The sequence below is a fragment of the Anopheles bellator genome, chromosome 2, assembly GCF_943735745.2.
Source record: "Anopheles bellator chromosome 2, idAnoBellAS_SP24_06.2, whole genome shotgun sequence".
In the NCBI taxonomy this organism is placed as follows: domain Eukaryota; kingdom Metazoa; phylum Arthropoda; class Insecta; order Diptera; family Culicidae; genus Anopheles; species Anopheles bellator.
In genome coordinates, this window is record NC_071286.1 from 38,927,428 (window position 1) to 38,947,749 (window position 20,322).

The 20,322-nt window shown below is 39.8% G+C and overlaps 1 protein-coding gene across 1 annotated transcript; it reads left to right on the forward strand.

Annotated features, from left to right (window-relative positions):
• Window positions 1–9,128: 9,128 nt before the first annotated feature.
• On the forward strand, window positions 9,129–18,901 carry LOC131209977 (uncharacterized). Its single transcript, XM_058203157.1, has 9 exons — window positions 9,129–9,269; window positions 14,303–14,422; window positions 14,554–14,756; window positions 14,878–15,016; window positions 15,265–15,414; window positions 15,558–15,701; window positions 15,800–16,061; window positions 16,150–16,399; window positions 17,381–18,901. Exons 1-9 carry the CDS (start codon window positions 9,194–9,196, stop codon window positions 18,083–18,085), a joined length of 2,049 nt encoding a protein of 682 aa, XP_058059140.1. The 5' UTR covers window positions 9,129–9,193; the 3' UTR covers window positions 18,086–18,901.
• Window positions 18,902–20,322: the final 1,421 nt, after the last annotated feature.

Below are 20,322 nucleotides of genomic sequence, written 5' to 3' on the forward strand. Positions count from 1 at the left end.
TTCGGGAGCTGTCAGTGCTCCGCTTCGTGAACCAAAATTGAGTAGATTCGATATTTTCCTGCACTACTTCACTCCGACTAGTCTGATCCTTGGAACTTGATTTTCACGTTCACCCGCTGCTCCACTCGTATGTGTCGTGCATAGTATTGGTTGGTATGGTCTTCGACGCAATCAGTGCACCAACCGTTGAATCACCGATTTTTGGTGCAATGTTTATGGAAAGCACAGACATGTTGTTTTATTTCTATTTCAAAATTACTTTTGCTTTTCTGTGTCACAGCTGCCAGTACGAGAAAACTTCGAGAATGCAGCTTACAGACCTCGATACTGTGACGCATGAAGCGAAACGACACAAATTCGTTTAGAATTCATTGGTATGAGTTGTTTTTGTCGAAACACCGAAACAGTAACAATTTATACTAATTATTTAATCGTTAAGGTTATAGAAGGAGATATTGATCAAACCCTTTTGAGGATTTACGTTCAAATGTAAAGACATTCACTTCTCTGGTCCATTCATTTTATTCACATTTAACTTTAAAAACGTTTTTAAATTAAATAATGGATGAAAGTATAGGTTCTATCATATTTGAATTGAATATGATTAAAATCGTTAGCCATATTAAAAATAATAACATGTTATGTTCAAAATACACAATCGTCATGGAAAATTTCAATCCGTTTTTGAATTTTGTTTATGGTTAAGAATATGCGGCGTATATGTTTTATATCTGGACGAATCAATTCGTCTTAAGAACCACCACCCAAGCAGATATCGTATGTATTCAACTGTCCATTTTGCAGTTCCCATCCAGTTATACGATCGGCACCTTAAATGATGCAAACCAAACAAATCCTTTTGGGAATACCACGGTATTCTGCCTACAAAAACGATTGTAAGATCTGAAAATAGTTTTATTGAAAGCTTTGTTACCTCACCCTTAAACTTCCTTCCTTAGCATCCTTTCAAACCTGTCTTTTGAAAATCTTTGAATCAATAATTCATGTTCAAGCTGTGTCCCGTTATAGACCTCTTCTGTTAAAAAAGTTTCTTCCTTCTACCGGGTTATTCCCCAAACACTTTTCTTGGAAGGATTCGTGTGTGTTTACATAAGAAACCTTAACCGGACATTACAGACCAGAGCGAGTTGCGAGTTGCTTTAAAAGCATAAGAGAAAACCATGATGGGCAACCTTGCGGACAATGTAACCGTGCGTTAGTTTTGTAGATTCTATTTTATTGAGCACAGTTTCAGGACAAATGGGTAATGACGAAGCTGTTTTCGAGTGGAACAATTTAATAATAGATGAATCCTTTGTCAACAACACTCTGAATAATGAATGAAATAAAATACAAAGTATAACAGTTTGATAAAGGAATTAAGTACTCGTAGAAAAACGAAACTTCCAAGAAAGTTCGCATTTGATAAAAAGAAGAACAAAATTATAGCATGTCTAAATAATCTATTTAAACCGCTTAAGGAACTACTAATAACTAAGCAACAACACAATTATTGTCATTTAATCAGTAACGTCAACCCATAATATAATTTCACATATTCATGATATGCTAAAGATTTGATTGAAAGATCAAAAAGAATGTATAAGATCAGTTAGCTGACCAAGGGTTTGATTACTGAAAGGCCTTCAATAATCAATTCAATTTGGTTGGTGACTTTCGTGTCAGGGTGTTGGTGCGGTGCTGCACGTAAGAAACACATTGTTACAGAAAGTAACAGAAGATTGCCCCTCTTGCAGGCCAAGACCGCTCGCCAGTTTTAGCATAATAAGAAAAAAGAAGTTGGAACTTCGTTGCCTAAAATGAGTTGGGAGATTATGGACTGGAACTGTTTGCATAAGTAATAAACCTTTTGAATGAAGATAATCAGTTGCTTTTTCACTGAGAGGTCTTACTATCATTTTCATACACTCGTGTTAGCATACATTTTTCTAATCTCCATAAGATAAATGTAATCTGAAAATGTCTTCTCAATTCAACGTTATTTAATGAGAGAAATCTTTAAATGTTATTACATATGCTTTTTCAAGCTGACTGAAAATGCAGAAGTCTGCATGTCATCGTAGCCCTTACTATCATAATATTTGTTTCGCTTCTGAATTATTTAGTTCCTATGATGCCCCGAGCATAACCCCGCAAAGATGGTACGTTAGCTGATGGAATTTAATTTAAACCACAATTACTCTCTCTTCGCTGATCGTCCCGCGTGACCCGCACAGTCAGTAGCAATTAACGTCAATGACTAATGAAGTCTCCGCCGGCGGTGTACGGTTAGGGGCAGCAAAAGTAATATGGTTATGTCACCTGGAATTAACGTGTTGAACCTCACGCTTACTAATGACTTTTCCACAACTTTTGCTCCTTACCGTGTGCATTGGTGTGAAAATGTTTACACCCAGTCTCGAAGCCGCATAAAACATGTTGAATACACCGTGAATGCTAAGGCAAGCAAACACCGATTGGGTAACAGCGTAACGTTACAGCAACGCCAAGTAAAAGGCACAGTTTGATTATTCTTTTGCAGGTTGCAGAGATTGTTGCATAATAGAATGTTTGTCGAAAGTTCGACTGTTAAATGTTTTATATAAGTATGAATGCCTAGAGGAGAAGAATCAAGCTTAAGAGATAAAAAAAGTTTTCAGAACTGCTCAATGGAACTGACTAGCGATTGGAGCACTGGTGGTGGTTGATCATTGAATCGCTGTTTAAATGCTGATGGTCATAGGACCTTGATCATGTTTGAGCCTCTTTCGGACAGGCACTGATGAATGAGTGACATGTATTGTGTTTGAAGCTTTTAGTGCCCTCATTTAGAGCGTCCTAGCGCTGGAAAAACGAACTAAGAAAGAAGATGAATTTACTATTGTCTTCGTCGCAGAGTTGTCCCTGCCTCGGAGGTTCTTACTGACATCTACTGAATGCTTTGTGCGACGCTCAAACTAAACAACTGCATCATCTTAAATACGACCCACTCCATTTCGTGAAAAGGCGAAACAAACATACACCATCTTAACTTGGTCCCAACTCAAGAAAACATTCGTCGCAAAAGCCATCAAACAAGAATTCACTTCTCTTTAAGCTTTTTCTTGGCTCTTGGTATCGGTGTCACGGGCATGCTGGTTGCTGATTTACTCATTCGCTCAAACTTCAACCGAAATGGTCAAACTTTCTTCGTTTGGATTGCGTTGCTAACTTCAACACCGGGACCAGCATGACCCATAATGTTGGATGTTTCGTTACGCCATTTCGGCCTCTGAGATTCGGGGGACGGAACATTATCCGACCGCGACTATTCCGCTCATAAGTTAGCCTCGCGGTTACTTGCTCGTTCATGAATTTAACTCGTGCCTAGGGTGTGATATTATCAGGAACTTTATCTGTAGTCTATTTGGTGCGGTGACATCTTTGCGGTTTTAACCAATTTCGGTTATCGGTATATATTCTGATCTTCTGATGGTGATGTTATGAAGAAGTTTCGGGATCTTGGAGTATTTGTGTAATCCTTCTTCGATTTTATCGATGGGACTGGTAACGGGCTAATGGTATTGGACAGTAAAATGCTGCGAGGTGGGTTAATTCAAATTTAAACGTCATATTTTATGCAAAAGGGTAGAGATGTAGAGTATGAGGGTATGGAGATGGGAGTGCTCTTCTCGGAAAAGGGCATTTACATTAGCAGTTTTTCACAAACCACCGGCATTTGTTTTCATATGGAAAACTCGTTCAAAATTTCACAATTTATCAATTTGCATAGACATGAAGATGCATCCCCACATTTGAATTTAAGTTTATTTTGTTCTTTTTACTTTAGAAAGAAAATGAGCACTTTCCTTTTGTAAGATAAATCGAGGTTTCGCATTTCAAAATACGGAAAGTTACCTACTAGCATCTCTCTTTAAGCCGTTTTATTTCAATTACTATCGTTATCCTCAGTGCTTTTTATGTGGTCTGTTCAAAAATCATTTGTTTTTCAAAAATTTGTTTGTTTGCTCGATAGTTGTTTTGCTGTTTTGCTTGGACGTATTTCTCTTTAAAATCAATTTCTGCCAAAATTAAGTTGGAATCAGCTTTGACAGAAGTGACCTAATACGAATCTAAAGTGCTTTGCTGGGTAAAGAGTCTTAGAGTAGATTCTCACATAATTTGTACATCGTTGTCGTACGTGAAGTTTTTATCACCTTTTTAGAAGAATGGTTTAAATGGAAATGTAAAATGGAGCTAAAACTATGCAGTAATAAGTCAAAAAGGATACGCTTTCAAGCATTTTTCAGGAATTTGATTAAAGGTAATAGTCGTCTAAAATATTTGAAATACTTCAATGGTGTCCAATGCCAACATTTGACCATCACTTATTTTTCGCTATATCTGCACTGCTTGTAAATCACGGACCCAGTAGCAGGCTGGTTTTTCGCTTCGCCGGAGAACTGGCTGAAACTTATGACACAAGTAGTTACGAGGTGAGCAGTAGAGTGCCATAAATGCCAGTGCAGCTACAAATCAATTTCTAGTTCGCTTATTGACAGACGAAAAGCAACAAAAGCTGGCCACTACGAAGTCCAAAGTCTGATAGACTCACAACGTGTGCTTAAGTATAAGTCCGTTCCAGGAATAATCAGTGTTCTCATCACCGGCGTTCGTTAGGCGATAGTTCGTTTCGTTTGATACGGCATCAAACCATCGTTTGGTTCGGTTATTAAATTGGTTTTTCGAATATGTCTGTTGGTGGTGACTAACGTTAATTGACATGAATAGCTGGCTGAAGCAGTTTGACGCCAAAAGCCGTGGTCCGTTACTCTTCAGATTTGATGTGCGCTTGAACATTCAAGCATAAATTATACCTGCTCTATCGTAGGTTTCAATTTTGATCAAGTCGAACATCGAGCCAAATCATGTGAATGAAAATTCCAAAAAGTGACAGTGACAGGCATAGATGGCAAACGGAACGAATTATACGAACCGTGTCCCTGCCATGGGTTGACATACTTCGGTCGCAATCGTCCAATACTTCGATTTAACGCTTGCACCACTTAGCAGACCCAAATGTCATGATGAAAACAGAAACGTATCGTTACCATTCTCGATTCTCGTTGGGCTGTTTGGGCAGATTCTTTACGATCGATCTTTGCTACTGTTCGTTTGCTGTTTATTTCTGGAAATTTTATGACAGTTTCATTCGCCGGGTCTTCCATGGCTTCGGTACTCGGTACTGCGGCGGGCCACGGTGAGCGCAAAACACTAAAGGGGAAGTGTAATAAAATCCAAAACAGAAACGGCTAGGGAAATTTCTACGTAACCAAAAGCCATTGATACCCTACAAAATACCGCATCAAAAGTTTGTGAATCAATAAAAACCGCCTAAAGATGTAAATTCCGAGTATTATGCAAGTGTTTGATTTCTAAATATGGCGTGTGCATCAATTTCGGTGCCGCTTTTAGAGTAGAACGATATTCACCATTACTAAGCGATTTTGAATTTACGATTGATTCTTCGATTTGGCTTGGTTGCTTGTAAATCAAAACATCTAAATGTATTTAGATGTGAAAACAATCTCTTTTACGTTCTAGTATAGAAACCACTCAATAATAGGGGACTAATCCGTGATTTACCTATTCAATGATAGATTATGAAACTGTGCATACAGTCTAATAATTATTTCAATAAGGAGATTTTTTGCCAACCATGAACATAAACAACTAAAGTAACAGAAGACAAAATTACAAAAATGTATGACATTTTTCGGACAGGGACTCGATCTCCTAAACGCACAATTGCTGTTGTTGTACTATTTCAATGAAAATGAATTTTGAATTCAATGAATTTTAAGGGTCGTTGTTTCTATCTGTTTCTATCTTTCTGTTGATCTGTGAATGGTACTCACATGTTTCTATGCAAACTAAGAGTTCGATTGCTCGATATTAAAATTGACAAATGCCGTAATCATTGGCCGGTTTCATGTGAATAATCATGACACGTTTGCATATGAATGTGAATTAGCATGTTGGCTAAACATTCATCACATTTCGATACGATTTGTCTACTCTTTCCTATATCCGGTAAACTATGTTCAAATTTGTTTCACTTCGAACCTATTTGTGTTTTAATTGATTCAATTGAACTTATTCAATTTAACTTAACTAAGGGTGTTATTTATATTGAATAAATAGTACAACCACGTGGTCGTTATTTCCTTTGTGATAGGCACCCTCATGCCGACGCAAGGAAACACAGGTCTAAACTCGATTTCATACTTTCCAATCAACAAAGTAATGTCTCCCAGCCGCTGCCTAATCATCCCATCGGATTGATTTCATTTTTGCTATGACACCTTACTAACTACTAGCAATACCGAGATAAAATTTGATTTCATTTTGAGGATGCGTAGTTCGCACAGGAAATCCATGGATTATCTCTCGCGTAATTGAAAATCAACATTTTGTCACGCTTCCTGTAGCGCCGGATTTCTCGCCATCTCATTTCTAAATTTTTTTATCTGATTTTAATATTCGAGTTGAAGTTTCTACATGAAAATGGCGAAACCCACGATGGAAACTAGGCCCCAAGCGAACATTTCCACATGCCGTTTTCCGAGAACCATAAATATTCTTCTCTTGCTACGGGACTATTGCCGCCAAACATAAACACACATAAATTGATAGTCGGATGTGTGTTCTTCTACATCTTACTACTCTTTTTCGGTTCATTTTGTTACATGTTGTTATCGTGAAGGGAAAGCGAAAAGAGCAATATTCATGTGCCAGTGTTCGCGTCACGTAGTTGGCTTTAATGCTCCGCACGTTTGGCTGCGGAAGTACGACACCTTGCCGCTGCTGCCGACATATAATACCTTCCAGAGCAGATCCCGGTTCGGTCAGAATCTGCATTATTTCAGCCAAGCGAGTAACGCTAGATTTACTACTCGTCAGTTTCTTCTTTTTTTGTTGGCACTGGATGTGCTGGGCACGCATTTGAAACGTGGCTGATTACCCATTTCCGCATTGTTATTCGCTTGAATTCAAAGCCTAGGGTAATGCACGTTTTCCGAATAGCACTAGAGACAGAACTTGTATTACTTTGCTCTTTTTTGTCGCGGTTGAGGCAAAATCCTTTGTGCAACGCTCTTTCTGCGCCATCGGCGTTGGTAGCACGAGGCTCAGGCCAGTAACGAACGAGTAAAGTTGAAAACACGTTATTGTCGCCATTACTTTATGTGATTGTAATTTAATGATCCAAACGTAAAATATTGGGGCCAAGTCACCCGGATGGCCATATCCTACTGTTTTGTTAAGCACGGCAGTTAGAGTTTCCACAGACGAGCGGCCACACCCTTTTTGGAAAACCGTGGATTTTTTAGATGTTTTTTACTGACCTACTGGCTACTGGAAAGATGTCACGGATGCTGTTTCTTTTCTAGTATGTTCGAAAGAACAATTTATACGTTCCTTAATAGTTAAATTTTCTTGGCTGCTGAATATGTTGCTGAAAAAGAGATTTATGATGAACGAATTGAGCGAATGAAATGAATTACCATATCGCTAAAATAAAAAGCGACTAAACATGCAAACTACTGAATGCGCAGGATAAACCAGGTGTTACTAAATCACACACTAGATATGCTATAAAGATGCTACACTAATGTGCTACATGAAGGTAATGTATATTGTCGATGCTAAGGCGAAGCTCTTTTGACGCAAATAAATCTGCGATTGGATTTGCGAGGATTTGAGAGGTCGGCCTCACAATCTGTGTGTTTGAGAAATGCCTTTACCAACTCTGCCTCACTTAGAAAATTCTATGAAAAATGTCACTAACCGCACAGCTAAGACACGCAAGAATTAGTCTTTGCATTCCATGGGCAGAGTACTTTGTTTATGTTGTGGCTGGTGCAAAATGAACACAAGGACGAGATGAGATTTTTCTGGCTCGACCAGCATTCTCTGTGATCAACGTCAGCGGGAGCATAGAGCCACGCAGTTGAGAGTGAGTGGCCGGTCCACAGTGAGTGACTCCTTGTAGTGCGACTGAGCTCAAGGTTCGGGATTGCGATGGAAATGTAGCTAAACGTAGTCGTAAAGTGTGGCTGGTCCCTGCAGGACCGCTCGAAAGAAGCGGAAACCGTTTTTCCAAGTGATTGAATTTAGGGCACGGTCGTTCCGCGACGAACCGGTGTTTCCTGTAGGTAAGGATCCGAATGTGCTCTGCATCCAGTGAAAGAATTAAAACTTAAAAAAAACTTTTCCACTACAATCGGGCCTCTGAATCATCCGCTTCCGCGTTGTTCCGTGCGCTGGTTTCATAAGGGTTGATTCAGCTGTTCTGTCCTTGTTGGAAATTCTCAACCGTCAAAGAACGTTGATCAACCACAAAAGCTGCAAGAGCTGTAAGATTTCAAATCTGTGCCGGGAGTGATTGATGAGTTTTCAATTTAGCCCTACCGAAAGGCGTCAAATTGTGCGGAAAGTTCTCGGGCTAGCAGTAGCAGCAACATCAGCAGCAGCCATTGATTTGGCGGCCTCGTCTTCACGCCTCCTGGACGGAGAGTGACGGCCCTAATGGATCATTCATGCTTCCCACAGGTTATGTCTCCCTTTCGCACGACCTATAATAAACGTAACGATGAAATTGCTGTTCGTGGTGCTATATCTGAGCAGAAGCCTCTGAGCGCTTGTGACAGAAACCGAATAAAGTGAAGTGAATTTTTTCTTTAATTTCATCCATCAAGTGAATATGCAATATTACGACCAGAAGTGAGTTGTAACCAAGTCGGCGCAATGAAACGTGAATATGGTTTATGGTGTGAAAAAAATGTAGCCTCGCTTTCTGACGGGCCCGTCTAGCTTATGCCAGTAGACGAAGAGAAGAGAAATCGAACGAAAAGAGTGATAGTGCCACGAAAAGGTTGTGGTTGGTTTAATTCTATGGCGACTTGAATGGTGCAGATCAAAGCCCTACAAAACAATCTTGATGTTTATAGATTGTTTCAGAGTTTGTGAGAGAATATTGAAAATATGTAAAAAATCGGAAGCTTGCGGAAAGCTGGAAGTGGGTTTTACACATTCGACTTACTAAGTTTCCCAAAGTTTAATGTTAGTGTTTAAATGTGTATTTTACATGCAAGCAAATCGCAACAATGCCGTAAAAATATCATAAATCAGTCCGGATACTATACAGGATACCATGATGGATACATTTTTGATTCAATTTTTCTTTGGACTAACTATTGTCCTACACAATGCCGCTGGAGACGATATGGGTAAGTAATCATTCTAGAGGTGTCTTCTAGAGAATCTGGTGTATTATCTTAAAGGTTTTTGGGTACATTTATCAACAGCTATGTGAACATAGACTCAACTACATCACATGCAAGCGCTGTTCAAAAATTTTAGCGACTTTTGTATTTTCCGCGTATTTCCGCGGGCTACGTATATCCGATTTTTTGTGGCATTAGGTTGCTACACATGTCAGTGACTTATGGTGAACTGTTCGGCCATTTTAAGTAATCGGTCAATTTTTGACATCTGGTTTTTTGGCCCGTTGTCGATGCCATCCTTTTCTCCTGAATCTTAGCGTCGTCCTTTCATGGTCTACTTCAGTTTCCGAAACATGAATAACGCACAGAGAGGCCAGATCTAGAGAATACGGTGGCTTTGACATCATTAGAGTGTTGTTTCGGTAAAAAATCGAAAAATGGATATGCGTAGCTCACGGAAATTCAGATGTGGCAAAAATTTTGAACAGCCGTCGTATAAACCGATTCGCCATCATCTTCTGCAGGGCGCTCGACAATCATCGTTCGCAATGATCAGTCAATGTTTTCTGTCCAAGGGAAAACCGTGGAAATGGATTATTATTTTCAAATACATTTTTACTCGGATGCTCGTTGCTCGTGAATGATCAAACGGGAAACACATTGAACCATTCATTTCTCTTGGGCGCACTGTTTGGCCCTGAACGCTTGCAGCGGGTCTCGTTAATCATGATAACGAACGACGGAAACACTAAACCCATGGCGTAGGAAATGAAAGATGGGATATCATTTTCCAAAACCAATCCATTTTCGATATCTGCAAAATGATGACAGCGTTAATCGGAATATTACGCTCTTTACAGAAATCGGATTCGTGAAACGGATTGTTCTGAAGGCGTTACGGAACCGTCCTTTTAGCGGTTGCTTCGTACATCACGAATAGCTGAAAGCAACGTCAAAACAGACTCTAACAGCCTTTCGACAGCCACCCATTACGTTGTCAGCTTGACGCAATTGCATTACTGATACGGGAGCTTGTTAGTTCCATTTTGAGTTCGATGTGGTAGATGGTCGCGCTTTTAATGGCTTGGTGTGTTTGGCACGAAACATGAAAATAGGCCTCTGTGACAAACAACAATACTTTTTCGCGCTCAGAATGCTTCAGGATTGGCATGGACCGAAGTGCCGAAAATCAATGTCTTACCTCTCATACGACACCACACTGACAGTTGCAGCTAAGAGGGAGGGTAACGATGACGGCAATTGATTGCCGAAACACACGTCCTTTTTACGATAATAAAATTACAAACCTGCTATGTCTATGATACTCACGCATAGATGTTTTAATTCGGTGCGTCAGTCAAATTATGTATCGTTTTCATCAAATTTCGTTGTATCGTTTTCATCTGTTTGTTTATTTTGTATGCGAAATATAAGAACTGTGAATGGAATATGGTTCGATAACCAGATTCGACTTGGTCTGATTGAAAGCATCTGATTGTTGTTTCCTAATCGGTCATTGTGTCAACGTAACTACGCTAATAGAACGATAGCTGTTCAGACTGTTAATGACGCCAAGCACTCACCGAAACTGGCAGTATAGTATGATTATTGTCATACATAATCTTTTATACTGGAACGATGAGATTCTTAGCTAATGTTTGTCGGTGATGGATCATGTTAACAATCATGTCAGCATCAAATTATTTATCTCGTCATACGAAAATGCCGCCCTTAGGAAGGGACATCGTTAGCGTATCCGGTACACAATACGATGCGATGAAGAAAGTATGTGACTTTTGTTTAGCCTGGATCCATCCCGGATGTTATGGCCGTCGTATTTCACAGTATCTGCATCTATCTACTATATGCCTTCACATGATGAAGCTGGCTTTGACAGCACGATGACTAAATGTGACATCAAATCTCTGCAGTAGCATAATTTGTTGAATCTCCCCCAGATCGAATTGCACAACTCCAGGTTTTTGGAAAAAATCAGAAAGAAATCAGATGTTGGCACTCAAATTCGCGGGGAAAAGGATTTAATATTCCTCGTTAAGACACGGGGCATATCGGACTGACTCAATATGATAGCCACGTTACTTTCTCTTTTTTTCATTTTTCTCCTTTTTTCATAAAATCTACGCCCGATTAAAAAGCTCTTTTAGCTAAGCTTCAATGATTAGTTCAAAGTTTCAATTGTTTCGTGAAAAATACGCAGAACAACGTAGCTTTCAATATGAAGACTTGCTTGACTTGGACTATAAATTACCAATTAAACGCGTAGGGATTCACCCGCCCTCTTCCGGCGTATGCCAATCGCAGGAATAATGCTTTTTTCAATGTATCTTGATTGCAGAATAATTTATTCATTTTGACTAGTTTCCATCAACCGACCTCATCCTGGCAAGGTGTGGCGAACTTTGGAGAACAGAAGCAGACAACCGACAATTTTCAATATTCGAAAACTTTTTCCAAAAGCCGCATGTACCAACGGTGCCAAGTTGTTGAGAACAATCATGAAAAAGTTTAACGGCTCCAACACAGCATGGGGATTTGTGACCCATGCCGTGACCCTTGCAAAATAAATATAATATATTGCTGCTTGTCACAAAGAGGCCTTCGCTATTGACTAACCAAAGCGAAGACATTAAATATGCGTTCTCTTTTAAAAGCAAGCCATCACAAGTTGTATGGACCTTCCAAATTTGTGGGCAGTTTTGCAAAAATTTGACATCATTTCGGATGATTGGTAGGCAGCTTGTGCTAAGCCAAAATATGTAATGAAATAAAACTTTTCGACAGTGTCACAATACAAACGATGATCATTGCACTCACGATACTGATATTGCTAGGGATGTAAAAACGAATGTTACATAAATTATGTAGTCAATTATATCGGAAAGAACTTTATGTTGGTCGTAGTTATAAAAGTTTGCAATCTGATTAGAACTTCGAAAATATGTACCATCGCGAATGTGAAAATTGTCATTCTCTAGTTCGCATTTTTATCATTTTTTCTTTGTTTGTCAAACATTTTTATCAATGCGTTTCTGTGATGATCAATGGCTTGAATTGATAGGAACGATATGATTGCATTAACTTAACCAAAGTAATAATATTCAAGTGTTTGATTGCGCTTTACATCATCTACCGATTCACAATTCCGGAAGTATCGTCCTTTAACTAAAATATTATAGAAAGTTAGAAACTAGGAAAGTTGTAAGCTCCTTGTTTGTATATTATACCGGGTCATTCATTTCGGAATTTCCACAATAAACTTAAAAAAACACAAGTAAAATTTAATGAAGTTTTCAATGGTTTTTTAATCATAAAGTTTGCAAGTAATGTTTCCGTTACGCGTGAAATGCAATATCATTCGTATGGCCGCCTCAAGATCTATGGCAACAGTCGATGCTTGTAAGATAATTTTCAAGAGCCTTTTTGCGCATTTCGGGTGTTACCTCGGCCACAAACGATTGGCGAACGATATTTTTCAAATACTTCAAAGTTGCAGTGGCAGATAAGCACGATCTTTTGCGAAGCCATACAAACAGATATCCAACGGAGTCGAGCTGCATGACCTTGGTGGCCAATTGACATCAGCGAAACACGAAGTTATATGCCCATCAAAGTTCTCGTAGATCAAAAACCGCTTGTACTCTGTGGTTCATTGCCTTGTCTTGCGGGAACCATATATCTTTTAAGTCCATATCTTCAATTAAAGGCAAACCAAAATTAGTTATCATCTGGCTTGGAATTGACGGTGGAGTGGTCCTCCTTTCGTAGTTTTCGAAAAAAATAAGGTCCTATGACACCACCAGCTCAGAATGCGCACCATGCAGACACCTTTTCTGAATGTAACGGCCTCTCTTCAATCGATTGAGGGTTTTCAGTGCCCCAACTGTGACAATTTTGGTTGTTTTACGTAACCGCCAAAAGAGAAAGGTGAATCGTCGCTGAAGAAAATTGTGCTGGAAAAACAACCGTTTTCGGTATGTTGCTCAAGAACACAATTGGCTTATTGTCTTCGTTATTGATGGTCGATAGACTTTAATTGTTATGTTAGTTGAACTTAATGCGGATGCAGGTGCAAATCTAGATGCAATATTATCCATAACGACCCGTAAGAAAATTTTTATTTTTGGAGCACGAAGTGATATCGCCCAATTTGGGTCTTCAGTGACACTTGCACTTATAGCGGAGATATTTTCAGCTGTACGTACGTTACGATGATGTACAAGCCTTTGAATATCTAAAACTGTGACCGTTTGTTCAAATTTTTGCACAATCTTACCAATGAACTGTAAAGTCGGACGATTATGATGACCAACGTCTCTTCTAAAGGCCTGAAACGTATTTTTGTTTCAATCCTTACGTTTGTAATAACTTTCAATAGTTTTGACACGTTGTTCTATTGTTAAGCGATTCATTTTCTAAAATGGCAGACATTCAACTTAAAGTATGACACTTGGACTGATAGCTATATATGAACAAAATGGAAAACTCCAGACCCGTGCTTTCGAAACTACGAAATGAATGACACTGTAGTATCTAGTACAGATAGTCCAAAATTTAAATACAGGAGGTATATTTTACATCAGTAGGTAAATATTTTAAGTGGCTTATTTCCGAATGAAACATATAATTCAATGAAGAATCAGAAGAATTAAACGCTCCCTATAGGTCTCATGAGAAAAGACCTATGAGATTACAATACTCTAACGATATTTTGCACTTGTTTGATGAAGAAAGATCTAACACGTTTATATCGACAAATTGACATCGAATATGACAATCTTAATTTTGAAATATTTATTTGAGGCATTAAAATGCTGCACTAATTTATATTGATTAATATTCAATATTAAAAGCATTGTTACAACTATTAATGGTACAACATTGTATATTTATTATTAACATTATTACTGTTAATGTTATTTCATTTATTGTTAACATTAACATATAACGTTATTTAATTTACAAATCAGTATGCCAACACAGTTCAGCTTGTTTTCCACTACGCATCTTTTCTGCAGGACTGCTTTCCAGCACATTGCGTGCATTTCGCACGTTTTGCTGTGACGATGATCTCCTGACACTGTCCTGTCCTATTGGCACTAGCATATCCGTGGAACTGGTTCAATATGGTGCAAAAGGTATGTAGTTCTTTGATAGCTTCTGATATATAGTACATCATTCTTACGACCACGTTTTCAACCACGTTGTTAACCACTTTTTCTCTCAATCCCAACTTTGTTATTTTGATGAATTTTATTTGGCCATGCAGAGGAAAACGATACAGTGCAATGTTCGTACAGTGAACTGGATGGTCCCTATTATGCTCCAGAACCACCGCCATCATCATCTCCTACTAGTATAATGGACATTGTCCTACCGAATAATAACATACTGAATGCCATGAACGAAAGCATTACGAACTCTTCCGTCGACAGAACGAAGGACAAGTGTACCCCGCTTTACGTACTGCAGGTGAGTTGGTGTTAAATTACGTTGCATCTGGCCTTTTCAAGATTGTAAGACTGGACAATCGGACTTGATTTCTTCCCTACATCCATGTTTGAACTCCTGTCCCCTTTTCGTCCGTCAACAGTACTCGATCCTGCAGACGATTGTTGAAACGTGTCAGAAAAAAAGACGCTGTCGGTTACATGCTGCGCCGAAAATATTCGAAACAAGTCCCTGTCCTGGCATACATCGGCTGGTGGAGGTCAATCACAAATGCCGCCCATGTGAGTTACTATTTTACTTTAAATTCCAATCGCTGAAAGTTAGCATAGGAAGCATTTTGGGCGCATTCTCTTCGATCTTCCGTTGAGCTATCAGTTTCTTTGCGTCATGATTCTCCTTTTTGTCTGAAATACGAATCGGGGTGGAAACAGCGTCTTTGCAGATTTTTTTTTTTATCAGATTAACAGCGTCTTTGCGTCTTTTTATATTTTTTCGTTGAACTCTTCTTTTTCGATGTTTGTCTTGCCAGTCGAATTCCGAAGCTTGACTTCGTGCGAGAAGGACATCGTTCGGTTGACTTGCGGCCAGTACACGCGTATAGCGATCTATAGCGCCACCTACGGGCGGACGGCTTACGAGAGTTCTCATTGTTCACAGGCAGCCTCTTCGCAAGAGCAGAGTAAGTTTGAAGCAACCACGAGCATTAAAACCTTCAAATTGGGACACAAGAGTACAAAAACAATACCTTGGCGTCGTCTGTAGTATCACCATGCTTACAGAGTAGTTTTCAATCACTTTTCATCTTGGGACGATTTTTTTCAGCATGTCTCTCGGAGCACACGAGTCACACGTTGACGGAAATTTGCCAGGGACGGCGGAAGTGTACGGTGGCAGTTGAAAGCTCAACATTTGGCAATCCCTGCCCGGAGAGCATTCGGGTGTACCTAAAGGTGATATACGCCTGTGGTAAGTGGCGCCAAGACAGTTGGTCACTTGGCACATGATTCGGCATAACTTTGAAAACTTTGTCTAGTTTTTCTCGGCTCTTCCGTTGTCGTCACCAGTTTCCAGGAACGTGTTCCGGGAGCGCTACATTACGCCACTGGAGGATGACGAACTGAACGAGCAACCATTCGAGTCGGTTGAGCTGTATGATGAGGAATTAACACCCGTTCCTAACCAGGTAGAGGACTCAGCGGCCATAGGGATCGGTGCCACCAAGAGCACCCTCAAATACTTGAGCGAGTCATCGAGGGTCAAAGCTGAAAACATAGTCAACCGTAGCAAAGGCGGTGAGCTCTGGAACCGGAAATTTGGCTCGCCACTGCTTACTAACCCAAATCATCTACTCCGTGTTGCTTCTGTTGAACGGTGAACTTGCAGCGATAGGAGAACCTCACCAGACGATGGCTAGTCTAGACGAGGGACAGTTGCTCATCGTGAGTGTCGCGGTACTATTCTTCTGTTGCATCTGCCTATCGTTCGGCGCGTTGCTGGCATACAAAATGAAATTGTTTCCGTCCCGAACCGCAACGCGATGCATCAAAGCATCAGATTCGACCGAAAGCCACTCCACGCCATCTAGCTACCGGCCGACGAGCGACGACTTTGACCTGGTAGACTGTGGGCCAGACCAGGTAATCATGGCCGAAAAGCTTACGGAGGTGAGTTTTGATATCCGAAATTCAATTTCTCATAACTTGTTCCATAGACATTCAGGATTCTGCCACGGTCTGTTGTTAGTTTTAATTTGTTCTGAGGCGCCAGAAAATTTGCGATCCTAATTTTCGCTTTAATTATCATCCTATGATCTAAGTATTTCGTGACAGTCGGCTGTTGTTGATTGGAATCTGACATTAAACCACGTGTTGGGAACTTATGACCATCAAATGACGCTCGAGCCAATAGCGGGAAAAGCGTCATTTCTAAATCGCACCGTAAAATGAGTTAATTTAATACAATTTCAGTACCGTAGTGATTGCTCGGAATTGAAGCTTTTATAGTTATACTACGCGTAAATCGATCTCTAAATATACGACACTTGACCTTTGGGAAAAGAAATGGTTTGGTGTTCGAACTGTTGCAAGTTTCTCTATTAAAGTAGATATTTTATAATCCCATTTATCCGTTAGAACCAAACTCAGAACTATTTAGATGACTTATATAACCTGACAACAAAATGCGTAGCACCTTGAAAACACAAATCTCATTCGCAGCCTAAAATGGAGTTAGAAACCTTTTTAGGTTACCTGCTGCACCCGCGGTGAAACATAATGATTTATGTTGCAGTTTTTTTTTCCATTGAGATGCTCCAGGTTTAATAAGTATATGAATCCGTGTCTGATCCTTGTCGTTAATACTTTTTTTTTGTTTCTAGGCGTTTTGTTGTCAAGTGGTTTAGTTTTTTTGCCAAAATGTTATCCTTTGGCCAATTCATCAGCTCATTGAAGATCAAACATAGGCCTCACCTCATGCTGTCCGATAAAGTGGCGCAAAGTTTTATTGCAAGCATGAAGACAAATTACTCGGAGACGACCGGAGGCTAGGTTAAATGATTTCGACCCAACCGATTAGGCAATTTGGAAAATCTCCATGAAGATCTTTCAAACTAAGCTTTCATTGTGCTTTTCCTGTTTGTCTCGCAGCAACAATCAACACCGAACCAAGAAACCGAAGCCACAAGCTCCTTGTGCGGTACCGTCTGCACTAGCAACAGTATTAAACATCCAGCTTTCACCTTTGGTGACGTGGAACCAGGCCGCGGGGCGCAACTGTCGCAGATCTCTACTACCATGTTCATTCTTCCAAACTATCTGATGACCGAAGCTCCGGTTGGCTTCCTGTCCAACAACCGCCGACCATCTCGATTGGCGCGAACAACTCTGGACGACATTTCCGCACCGAAAACGTTACCACCAAGTGAGAGCCTGACCATCACTCTTGCCATGGCCGACATCACGAGTCAACCGGGCTCCTACACCCATCCCCATCATCCACAACAGCCGAACCACCAGCACCAATCAGCGTACGGTGTTGATTCCTGCTCGCAGTGTGCGGTCCTCGGTTTGCCTTCTGTTCCACCCACCGGATCTACCCCTATGTATGGAGGGATGGCTGGGCCGAAAGTTCTGCTGGCTACGGGAAATACTTCCCTTGGGGCTACCAGCAACACCACAGTGTTACACCCGTATCAGCACAATCAATCATTAAAATCGTCCCCGAGCGATACTCCAGGGCAGCCTGAGGTGGTGGAGTTGTTGGTAGGCGCCTGTGACACGAAGGGCGCAGAAATCACCCTGACCAAGTCGAATTCTTTTTTATGGCTGGGCTTGAAGATCGGGCTGATGTAAAGCTGTAGGGTAAAGCTGTCAAGATCGACCTGTTCGATAATTCATCGGGCAACCTTTTAAACCTTCCCGGTGCATGTATATGCTTGCCATAGTTCTGATGGTCTCATGGCGCTTCAGGATTTAAACTTTTTTTTTTCATCTCTTTCCTTCGTTACTACTCTGATTCGTTCGTGATGGTTCCGGAAGAGGCCGGATTTATTTTGGTAGCCCCATTTCCTGAACTCTTTCACGTGTTGTACATACAGGTTGAAGTGAGCCTGAACAACGCACCTCAGCCACTACCACACTAACAACATTCAGCTTGACAGCTTTACCCGAACATCCGTGACAAGTTTATCGCCAATTTGTCGAAACGAAACATTCCGAAGCCAGATTCGAATCAAGGAATGGGCGTCGTGCAGCAGATAAAGTGAATAGAGCGAAATACGGCAAACGATGACACAATTTCAGTGGAATTGTGTCTACTGCAAATTGCGCAAAAACTCCTGAGTGATAGAAAGGGAAAACCATTCCGAAACAGGAGGATTGTAGCAATCTGGTATTATTTTTTCGTTCTATCTCAACACCAGGCTTTGAAACGAGAACGAATTCGTTGCTATCTCATGCTCTGTGCTCTATCATATAGAGCAACATCAAGTTCAGGTGCACCGGTACAATATCCAAACCGTTCCTTGGTAACGTCTCCGGCTAAGGAAGCTGTGTCGTCTACCAAAGCGTGATGGCGACCGCTGTAGATGGTTAATTTGAACGTACTTTTTTCTGGAGCTTAATATAATTCTTTTAGATCAATTTTGTACATTAGCTCACAACATAACATAACCCGTAATTGTAGTCAAAGATGTAAAGAAAGTGTAAATATACATTTTAAATTACTGTTAGTCAAAATAAGGGGCGTTTCATTTCAAGAAAGCAAATATTATTTTCATATTTTGATGGTAGAGGCTGTTGAATATGATCGTCATAAAAGTGTGTCCGATATTCAATAAGGTAAGTTTCAAGGACACGTGAGCACTACTAGCAATAACATGCTGCCAGACAAACTTCTTTAAATTACTTGATTCTAAATTGCATTTAAATACTTAAGTATTTAATTATCCGTCGGTCATTTTCACCCTGGATGTTGCATGAAACTTCAACGATGATGGAACTGTTATTAACTGATTCATTAGAAAAAACATTTGCCTCAACTAGTAATAATCTAAAACATGATAAAAAGAGCATGAATAAAAAAAGAATCTAAGTATAGCTAATTGAATCCTCTTCATCGAAACAGATACTAAACACGCTGATGCAATCTCTTCTTACTAAGATTTTTGTCAAAGTCAAGTAATCTTGGGATTTCAAATAATAACGTGGTGATCAATTAGCGATGCGTCTATACTAACACGACGTCCGTCGAACTAACAGAGTACAGCTAATAGAGTTCTCATTATTGGAACGTGGTTATTCATTCAGTGTAACCCTTTTGAATACATCGGTAATTCCATGATTATCCAGCACAAACTGGTAATCCCATTATCCCTCGCCTCTGCAATGTGCGGAGTTGTCCCTCAAACTTACTTTACAGTGCGACCATAACAAGTTTATTCGTGCTTCATGAACAAGAATCCATCACATGCTCTCTATTATGCTATGGCTTTATTTTTTTCTTTAATCTAATAATGTTTGGTCACTCTATTAATGCATGTCAATCTCGGATTGCTCCATTATAATCTCTCTATAGGTGGAGTGCTGCATTAGCTGCCAGTCAGGGTTTTGTTAAATTATCAATGACCAGTGATAGAGATGAAAACATTTGTTAGAGATAATGAGTAAGGGTTTTTTTTTACTCTTGGTTGGCATTAAAATTTCTATTTTTTTATGGTAGTGGCAGTGTATGGTCTAAGTAAGTCATTAATGCTATTAAATTATTAATTTAGTTTTCTAAGCCATTAACTTATTCTCTTGTATAGTATTATAAGTATTTTACCTGTCGGCCTCCATGTTTGTAAGCTACAAAAAGATGATTTGCTCTATATGGTAAAGATGGTACTTGCGACTACAACCAAACTAACGTTTAAGATCTCTGATAAGGTGCTTCATTCGCACTGCCATCGAGCAGTATGCGAGGAACGTTGCAACATTGCAAAGCAACCTTTTTTTCTCATCGAAAGTAAAATAAACGGTAAAGGAAAATTACTCTCCAACTTACATACGATTTTAAGATTTGAATTTTTATTAAGAATCGATAAAAATAT